Source organism: Anopheles aquasalis, chromosome 2, assembly GCF_943734665.1.
Source record: "Anopheles aquasalis chromosome 2, idAnoAquaMG_Q_19, whole genome shotgun sequence".
Classification (NCBI taxonomy): domain Eukaryota; kingdom Metazoa; phylum Arthropoda; class Insecta; order Diptera; family Culicidae; genus Anopheles; species Anopheles aquasalis.
This window is the reverse complement of record NC_064877.1, coordinates 56,890,647-56,900,900: the sequence shown is the minus strand read 5'-3', so window position 1 is coordinate 56,900,900 and position 10,254 is coordinate 56,890,647. Positions and strand designations below refer to the sequence as shown.

Genomic DNA, 10,254 nt, shown 5'->3' with positions numbered 1-10,254 from the left:
CCATCCGGAGGGGCCGTAGCAAAGGAGGGGAATTGCAATAATATGCTCGCCATGTTTGATGCATGATGCATCGCGTCGCGCCACCACAACTCTGTCGCTGTCGTCTGCAGCGGCTCATTAACACTGCACACTGCTTGCAGCGCAAGGGCCACCGCGGATCCCATCGGATCGTGGCGTGGGAAGTGTATTGTGGCCTCGCTGCAGAAAATGATCCGACGATGCAGCATATAGTCTACAACCTTGAAGTAACTTCTTGCGACGAAGGTGACGTACTCAGTTTGCAGAAGAACTTTGAAGAAACTTTCATTCGGCATGCACCTATGTTGGGGACAACGAGGGAAAAAGGCATTCCAGTATTGATACGTAACCGGTCAGCGAAAAGCATCAGCAGCATCGTGACACGCAGCTAACAAACAAAAAGGATACACTCGTTTCGGAAATGCAGCAAAACGATAAACGAGTCCGGGCTGGCCGTGTGTGTCGGCGGCAGTCCTCAACCGATCGACCACCCGATCCCGATCGGGTTGGTTGATGCACGGAGGACGGTGTGCGGTTTTCGGGATCGCGACGTATCGCGGTGTGTCGTAACAAAAATAAGCACTTAAAATGCCATAAACATAAATCAATCCGCCACCACCACCATCTGCACCACCTCTCGAATCGTTTGGTGGTGCAGGTGCGATCAGGCCACATGCTTGGCCATGCGAAACCACCTTCGCACACACATATGGGCGATCAGACTGATCGCGCCGATCACCGACCGATCGAAACTGCGCTGGCCAAGCTAGGAGGCGGCCAAAACGAGCCATCCGAGTCTCGAACACCAAGGCACCTTCGGCGGTCGATCGAGCTGCAGAAGATGCGACGAGACGGTGACGATACCACCCTGACGCTGACGAATGGCACTGGCACACCAACACACAAACACACCGGGTGCCATTGCCGCCAGCATCACACCCATTAATAGCATCACGATACGATTTATTCGCGCGCGATTTCACGGCACTCGCGGACAACGCGATCCCATGATGATGATGGTGATGATGATGAGCTGGCGTCTTGGGGGCTGGGAGGAACGGAGCCCAATCCGTCCGGCACGAAGACGATCACTATCGTGCGGTTCGCTTTGTCATTTTGGGGCCGTTGAAAGTGAATGTCCGTGGTCCGTGGTGATACCTTGGATGCGTTGGATCGTGCGGTCAGAGTCTGCAGGCGCTCAGAAGCGCATTGCAACTTGCAGAATATTGTATGATGAGTGTGCGGTGTGTTGAAAATTATTGAATCTCATCTGGCAAACGATTTTGGCTTTTAATATGTTTGTAGAGTGTTTTGGATTCCCCTAGCTTTCCAGCAGCTTAAAACTTAATGGTAAAGGACAACAAGAGTATAATTGCTTTGATAATGCTTGTCACCGTCGATCAGAAAAGATTGTATAGGTGATTCTTTTAACAGACCAGCTTAATGCAAAGTTTAATTCTCTTAGGTAGACTGTCATCCTTAACACACTGCACTTGTTTAATGAGTTCACTTGCGATTCCATCCATATCCATTATCCATTTGTTCTTTGTTGTGCATATTACATGTTACAAATGTTAAAAGTAGCATCCACTTAAGAAAAACGGTGTGAATCAGCGTTACATCAGCAGTAGATCTTCCTAAGGGGGAAAGGGTCTAAGGCTTAGAACAGAAGCCATCTGGCCTGTGATACCTGGAGTAGAGAAAAATTATCAACAAAAGATGAAGTTTACCTGCCAAACGGGTTTGAAGGAATAAAACTGGTGAATGTTTATTGCATTTTGTTAAGCGGTTGCATTCAATCGATCGATCAGGTGATAAATCTAATGAATCTTTTGCAATGCAATGTGTATTATCGATCCTAGAGGATTTAAATCTACACCAACAGGACTTCCGGAAGCAGGAAATAAGAAAAAATCTATGGGAGACGCTAAACAAATGGCTCTTCTTGTTTAATTTCTCCTGTTCTTCTTATCGTTTGATTGTGATTTCAAACTGTTGCTTACTATTTTTGTGATCGGACGCCTCAAATGATTTCTTCAAACTCATTAATCAATTCTTTCATAATTTTACCCGAATTTTCTTGTATTGGCTAAAATATCACGAAATAAATGACTTATTACATATGTAGGGTTACTGATATGAAGTTTTACCAACTTCACACTGCTGTATCTTTCAAACCGCTCGTAACATCGACGCCAAAATTGTTTTACTTACAGTTTAATATATTGTTTACAACCTACCAAAAGCATTTGCGTCTATGTTTAGTAGATTTTTTTATCTTAATGTAATTCAAACATAATAGCTGTGATGTCGTTTATTTGACTAGAAAATCACAACCTTCAGCTATAATTCGTGAGCTCAGTCTCCTTAAAATGAACAAAACGTTTGTGTATCGCTCCATAAATCGATAGAATGGTACTGATAGCATTACAAAACGCTATGGAAGTGGACCAAAACAAACCGCAACATCGCTAGAAATGATTCGAAAAGTGAAGGCCAGAATTCAACGAAATCCGCGTCGCAGTCCATAAAACCTCGCAAAAGATATGAAAATTTCGCTCGAAATGAAAAATGATCTCAAGGTTGAGCCTTACAACTTCTCAAAAGCACACAATCTTACACCGCAGCAAAATAAAGTTCGGTGCGAACGAGCAAAGGAGTTGTTGCGTTTGCACGAACGTGGCGAATTTTCAAACATTGTGTTCTCCGATGAGAAAAAAATTCAAATTGATCAGTCCATAACCTCTAAAAACGATCGTGTTTACTTGTTTAATTTCTGTTTAATTTCTAATCTCAACTATGGAGTCAACTGGAGTCAAATTAAAAGCGACACGTTATCGATAATAACTTTCAGAAGATGCTTTAGAGCCGTGGACATGCAAATATTTTGGTCGCAAACCATGGACGTTCCTGCAAGACTCGGAATCGTTTCATAAAGCTCGTGAGTAGCAAAAATGGGTAAAAAATCATGTTCCACAGTTCATTTCGTCCACACAATGGATTGCGATTTCCAGATTGCCAGACGCAAATCCGATGGACCATTCTATTCCATTCCAAAAGAAAATGTTAAACCTGGTATCTGGCTCAAAACTAAATTTTCAACGCCACGATCACGCCATGACAAATGGGCACCGAACTCTCAAACATTAAGTTTGATTTAAAGATTTCATTTACCAAAATGTAGCAGATGAAAGAGGAAATGAGACCTGCACACCGTGCAATTCACTCCAATTACATGAATCAACATTCAATTGCTGCGTTTCACATTAAAACTGCCCCTCACGATCGTCTGCCCGATCATCGTTAAGCATAAAGTATCCCATCACATCGCATCGCGGCCACGAGATAAATCTTTCCTATAACAGCTCCGTTCAGCTAATTACGACACCGACGACACCCTCGCCATTTTGGGGTCAGACATAAGCGATTAGCATCGAGTCAGTGCAGCCACGATCGAGGAGGATCGAGGAGGAGGAGGAGCAGGTGGGTGACCATAAAACATTCACACCCCACTGCTCCACCACCCCGCCCGGGAGCGCTTTTCCTGTGATGTGGCAGTCCGCAGTGATGTGACATTTGATGAGTGTAAGCTAGGTAATTAACGTGCTGTACAGGGCGTTTGACGGTAAACCACCCGCAGTGACCGGACCGCGGCCGCCAAGCGTATGCCAAGTAGTCTTTGCCGGCGGGTGCGGTTTGATGCGCCCCCACATTGGCGCATCAGGCACTGGCGCATTGGCGTGTTCCCAAAGTGTCTGTCCAAACCGGAGCGGAGCCTGGTGCCGGTTGTCTAGTGCGGTCAGCGCACTATCGTGAGGCACTTGTAAACATATTTTCGATGCAATTAATCCCTACCGAAAACTAGCGAGTGACTAGCGTCGTCCCGGCGCACCCACAAGATGGATGAAAATGCAAACGAAATGGCATTTGGAAAAGGCGATCACAAGAACAGTTGAACTGGACCGCACTTGTATCGCAACCGCTGATCGAGTTCTAACGGGACGATCACCTTATAATTAACACCCTTACCTGCCCCCGCTCTCCCCCCTTTTCCAGGATCTCAATCCGTAGCTAACTCGATTTGCGTGCCTCCCGCATCATTTCCACCACGGCTGTGTTGCTGGCTAGTCCGATGCGCTCCTTACGGGTGCATAATTATGTAAACACGCATGACGCACCACCGCTACATAAAGACTTAATGCACGACACACGCGGCCACGATGATGATGAGGATGATGCGTGCAGCTGGAGCAGATCGAATCACACGCTTCACTCGATCATCGTCGACGACGAATGCGACAGACTGGCAGCATCGGGAGCAGCATCAACATCATGCATCGGCTCATCATCATCATCATCTTGGTGTCAGACGTCTGGGTATGTAGCTGTCACGGCCGATATGCTCGTTCTCGGTGTGCCCCAACCACGCACGCCGGTTGACCTTAGTGACAAGATGCGCCTGCACGATACGCCAACGCACACGCCAACGTCTCTCCAGTTGCCCCAAGGTGTCCGATTTAATTAGAAAATAAATAAACTAACCTGCACCGAGTTCGAGTCGTCCCGTAAGGGTCGTCGGTAAGGCGTCGGGGGGGGGGGGGGGGGGGGGGGGGGGGGGTGGCGAAATGGGTCTGGGTTTTGTGTGTGTAATGTCACTTAATTACATTTGGCGAACGCTATCGCGCAGCATAATTCATGTTAAATTGCTGATTTTAAATGTCTCATTTAAGACAAAATGCACAGCACAGCGCTTGCTAATGTGGCGTTCATGCGGGCGGTGCGTTTTCGGCGAGGCGGGGGGGGGGGGGGGGGGGGGGGGGTACCGTACACGTCGCGATCGCTCGGAGGGTACGTCATGGACCGTTACCGTTGAAGACGATTATCCACGACGCCACGACGCTTTGGCAGGGTGTGGATAGTGAGGGGTAGCGGAGGGCCAGGCACCATACAGGACGCTAGTAGGACCATCCTCGAGCAGCAGCTCAATGTGCTTAGTAAGCGATTTATGCAACGGATCGACTGGGGTGCAGGCGAGCGAGTTCAACGATGGAGGCGCCAGTTTTTTTTTGTTTATTCAAGGCAGTTCGGGGGTTTATCATCTTAAACTTATGTAATCACTATTAGTGTCTAGTTACCATCCCCACCATTTCTTTATTCCTGGTATGACAAATTGTGGAGATAGCTAAAAAAAAAGGATTCCTATCAAGTGTATGCGTCGATTACATTCCAAAGCTATATCTAGCCAAATGGAGCTGTAAAGGCAGTCTAAGTGTCTAATTTTGTTCATTAGGCATCTGTTAAACGTACTCGATGTGAAATTTTCCAATATAACACTATAACAAATATTTTCATTGCGCTTAAAATGGCAAGTTCCGTCCGTAAAAACTGCGTTTCGCGGATGTCGTTGGTTTTATGCTTCCATCTCAAACAATTGGCGGCCGAATCGCATCGAATTTTTATTGAAGGTTACGGTGGACATGCTCTCACTGAAACACAGTGCAAATTGTGGTTTAAAAAATTTAAGAGTAGAGAAAGTAGAACCAAAAACCAGCGAAATTGTTAGAAATCATCAAATTGCAGGCCTTATTGGCCAAAACGGTTACTAATGATCATTATATGCAACAATTGATCAATTTTAACTGAGACTTGTGAAAAAATTAAGCAAAATATCAAAAACGACAAAATTGATTTATTTTCCACGATGAAAATGCTCCGTCACCGCGCGAAATATCGGCCAAAGACACGATAAAAGCCACAATTGGTACCAATTACCAATTGCGGCAAACTCACCAGATTTGGAAAAATGGATGGGTTTTGAAAAAATGGTACAGATTGGCGGTTTTTTTAGTAAGGCATCCAAAAATTGCATAAGATATAGTTCAAATGTTTAGCTAACGATTGTCATTACTTTGGAAAAGAATTTTTTCTCCATTTTCCGCGTTTTTTCGCCAAACAAAATGCACGGTTTCATATGCATACTCCTGGTAAATACATATACTTCTGTGTCCAATAAATAACAGAACTCGATACACAATTTCCTAGTGCTAACAATTTTTTTCATTCTCGTTTTTAGCAATAAGAGTTTAGTATATAAAAGCCACATTTGTCCACAATAAATCATTATCAAATCGAACGCGAAGAAGCACGTCAAAATTATTTCGGCCTCGTTTCTCAGCGCTGTTCTCGATTAGTGCTCCAGAGTTCTTCCGTCCTCTATCCTAAAGATCGTTCCGATCAACTCTCCCCTTCTGCCTACATCCCAGCCGGCAGTTGCTGCGCGTTGCGCGACACCTTTAGCGGGAAGGTAAAAGAGAGTTCGAACGCTACGGCCATTATTCGGACGGGAGATTCCCCTCCTTCGTCTTGCTACCCCGTGTTCGGACCAAGCGAAGAGGTCCCACCTTCGCCGGTTCTCTGGTCACGGAAGCGCGCTTGTGTGAAGATTAAACTCGAACACGCACTTCTTGTCACTTCCATAGATATCAGTCCTGTACTTCTCTGAAAGTTACTGATCAGCAGCAGAGAGTGACCCAACTGGTCAATTTCACTAGAGCAATAGGCGTTCTCCGTGGGATCAAATAAAACCAGAACAACACGAACATTTGATCTCTAAAAGTGGAATGACATTTATTCAATAACTTCTGAGGGTTTATATATCCTTTCAGATCCTTTCGACGATAGGTTCGAGCGGGATGCATGATATCGCTTTTGAACGTACATTTCGGTTGTACCGCATGCCTTATGTGCAACCACATGCAATATCTAATGAAAAATTTATGTAAGATTTACTGTTTATTTGTTAACGTGAGAAAGTCACCAACGCATATTATCAGTTGACATAATCCATGAATATCAATCGGAGCGCCTACACGTGATGCTTGGTGCATCGGTCGTTATACTATTTCTATTTATACGTTATACTCTTATTTCCGTCCTTCGTACGTCATATCTGCATACGATGCGGCTTCCTACCGAGATTTTCGATCTCTTTTAACAGATCTGCTTTGGTTTTAAAGAAAAATGGTAATGTTGTCCATGAAGAACGAAACCATTCGCCCCGTTCTCAACAATCGCTGGAAATTCAAATCCTATGTTGTGTTATGCTTTGTGATGCAGCGAACGAAAGTCACAAATAAGAGAATAGATAACAAACGATGCACCAAGCATCAAGTGTCATTTCGATGCGTCAAAGGATGCATCCGCATAGAGCAATAAAATCGCATAACAAAACAGAACAACAATAACGCATACGATAACAAGCCTAGGGAAACGTTAACCACACGATCACTGCGCACGATCTTTTTCTCCTTAAACCGGCTCGTTCCGGAAATGGACTATTCTTTAATGGTTTATTGCCACACTCTTCATACACCCTCACATGCCTTAACATAATCTCGTCCTTGCACATAAGTCACATCTAGAAGCGATATTTTCCGTCTCGCTCATACCAATTCGATAACTGGATTAAATTTGATGTATAAACCCAAGAAATTTATCAATAAATTGTCATTATGGTTATAAAAACTATGGCATGTGTTCTGTATCATTTGATGCGACGGAGAAATGAAATTATTTTACAGCATGATCCACTCTGCTGCTGATCAACCGATTGCAGAATCGGTACGGGGAACGCCACGTGTAAGTTTAATTGTTGGGCAGTGATAACACCTTCCTCTAACTGGGCACATTCTTTGCATCAAGTCGCTACTATCATTGACTCCCGATTATTTCCCAGTAGTTGTTGGCTTCCTGAAAGAAAAAACAACGCAATCGAACCAAAGTACAAGTTTAGCATGTGAACTTTTGAATATTTTTGTTTTGATTCGGATTACTTCGTGGTGCTCTTCTTTCGTGATCTTCAATAAAAAAAAAATCCTACACATTCCTTTAAAATACATCTGTATTCATATATTTTGGTTTATTTATAAGAACAAGCAGACTCTTACAATTCACGAATCATCATCCGACTGAAGCTCAATCCTTGATATTTTTTGAAGTTGTACCACCAATTTGATTTGTAATCGCGGGCAATTACATTCTTATACGGTCCGTTCAAATTAGAAGAGCTTCCACCACTGCTGTGCCACCAAGCGCCACTGTTTAAATCCGCCCAATTCTTATCGGAATTCCCATCATTATCCCGATCTATTGTTGAGAACTTCATCCCCTTTTGACGCGACATTCCATCACCTGCAGTGCCGCTATACCACTCAAGGATTTTCAGCTTGTATTGTTCACTCTCACTCCCTACTTGAAAAGCATTATATCGAGCGTATCCATAGTTTCCCTCAAAGTCTTTCATCTCGATCACTATTTCATGTGCACGAGCCGCTGTTATTTGATGAACTCGCTCCAATCCGAGCCAAAATTCGCTATCCAACTCACCGAAGCCGTCTCTGTAGTCCGCCCAGTTCCGGTAAAAATCAACCGAACCGTTAAATCGATGCTGTATTACAATCCAACCGCCTCCAAATGACTTCATCTCGCAATAGACTTTAAATGTAGAAGTAGTCTTGTTTAGGCGAATGAGAAAAACTCCCGATGCGTTGGCTGGTGCATCCTTGCACGATGCAAAAGGAGGCTGCTTATGTTGCGGTGCTGCTGTTGGTGACGTCTCGTAGGAGGCTCGGATGCTTGCCATTTTCTCCGGAAGACCATTAATTTGCGATTGAACATCCGACAATTTATGATCCAAGTGTTCCAGTTTGGTTAAAAGCAGCTCCAGACCGAATCCCATGATTCCGTCCGTTGATTTGATACCATCACTCGAGGCCGGTGGTGTCTGCAGGACGTTATTTGCGGTATCAGCCAATTGCCAAAACAGCCAATTATTGGCAGCGCCTGTGTGTAAAATAGCACAAAAGAGGAGAAAACAATTGATCCACTTCATATTGTAACACCGACACTTTTGCAAGTTGAATCGGATCTGTGATCCAGTGTTTTCAGGAAAGACTTTTTATACTCAACCATGGCTCATTCCTGCATCGTAAGGAACTTTCTAGATCAAATGATGACTGTGTATTTGGTACCCATTGCCAACAAGTAAACCATGATTACAAACCACAACCGAACTGAACTGCTTCATATGTTTGCGGTGTGTACGCGTTGGATGTGCTATATTGCAATGCGGTGATCGCTGGCAAAATGCCTCAACCTCAGCAAGGGATGATAAGCAATTGATGCAACAATTCTTCATCCAACGCTACTGTTTTTTGCAGCAAAACAATCAACAATTGAGACTTGAATAATCCATATGGGCCAGTATAAGTGTAAATATGCTTCAGATAAGATTAAAAAGCTGATTTTTACTTTAAGGAGAACACATTACTTTTTTATTGGCATTTGATGATATCGTGGTACAATTTCTCTCAACAAATCCATTTAATTTTAAGTTTCTTGCGTATTCCATACCGGCCAATTTAAAATATGTAACCCCTGAAGTTATGCAAACTAAGGTGAACTTGGTGAATTTGTCCGGAGGATAAGCTGCTTGGCCACGATATCATCTTTTTTTTTTCGTGCTCTGCGCAGTTTTTAGCGTAAAATTGCGATAGAAATGGATGGATTCTAGAAAACTTCTTGTTTTAGGCCTAGATTCTAGATAGTGTGGACGCTAGAAATAGAAAAAATCCAGCAGATTCTAGGAACAGATTCTACACAGTGTGGACCTTTGGACCAAAAACCAAAACAGACCATTTCCCCTGATTGTCAAAAGTATCGACAGCTACCCTTTGTGTCTGAGTTACGTGCGTGCGTGCATGTGCGTGTGTGTGCGCCTCGCCTTCTCCCCCAAAAATCCGCCGAGAAAAAAAAGGCCGCTGTGTGCAAAAAGTGTCGCGTGAAATATTTAACAAACTCCGGTCCGTAAATCACCTTCTCCATCACCGTACATCCGGTTCCGGCTTAATCGCGCGAAGAAGAAGCAAAGCAGAGCCGTTTCCGTATCGCCAACACCGTCGCCACCGTCGTGGTCGTCCCCTTCTACGCCAGCTGGAATTTGCAAAGGCAAAGGGCAAGCCAGAGCCGCCCGCACCGGGAGCAGCATCTTCTGCGCGTGGGATGGACGTTCGGTTGACCGTTACCGTGTGTTGACCCCATTGCTATCCGCCAGGGGGAAAGGGGCGGGGAAGGAAGAGACCGAGCCAAGCATAAAGCACCGTTTGATACGGGAGTGCCACCGCGAGCCGGACGAGAAAAGTGCCGACGACCGCGACGCAGGATGATGATGGAATCAGC

General features: G+C 44.5%; 2 protein-coding genes across 2 annotated transcripts in view; one reads left to right on the top strand and one right to left on the bottom strand.

The window, feature by feature from the left end:
* Positions 1-7,960: 7,960 nt before the first annotated feature.
* Positions 7,961-10,116, bottom strand: LOC126575877 (fibrinogen C domain-containing protein 1-like). The gene is made up of 3 exons (XM_050236870.1): positions 10,101-10,116; positions 9,892-10,008; positions 7,961-8,859 (listed from the first exon to the last, which is right to left on the bottom strand). The coding sequence occupies exons 1-3, from the start codon at positions 10,114-10,116 to the stop codon at positions 7,961-7,963; spliced, it is 1,032 nt and encodes a 343-aa protein (XP_050092827.1).
* LOC126571770 (diphosphoinositol polyphosphate phosphohydrolase 1) overlaps positions 9,822-10,254 on the top strand; it is a 5,786-nt gene continuing 5,353 nt past the window's right edge. Inside the window, exon 1 of the mRNA XM_050230562.1 lies at positions 9,822-10,254. This exon is cut by the window's right edge and continues 647 nt beyond it. The gene's annotated coding sequence lies outside the window, so the exon portion shown is untranslated.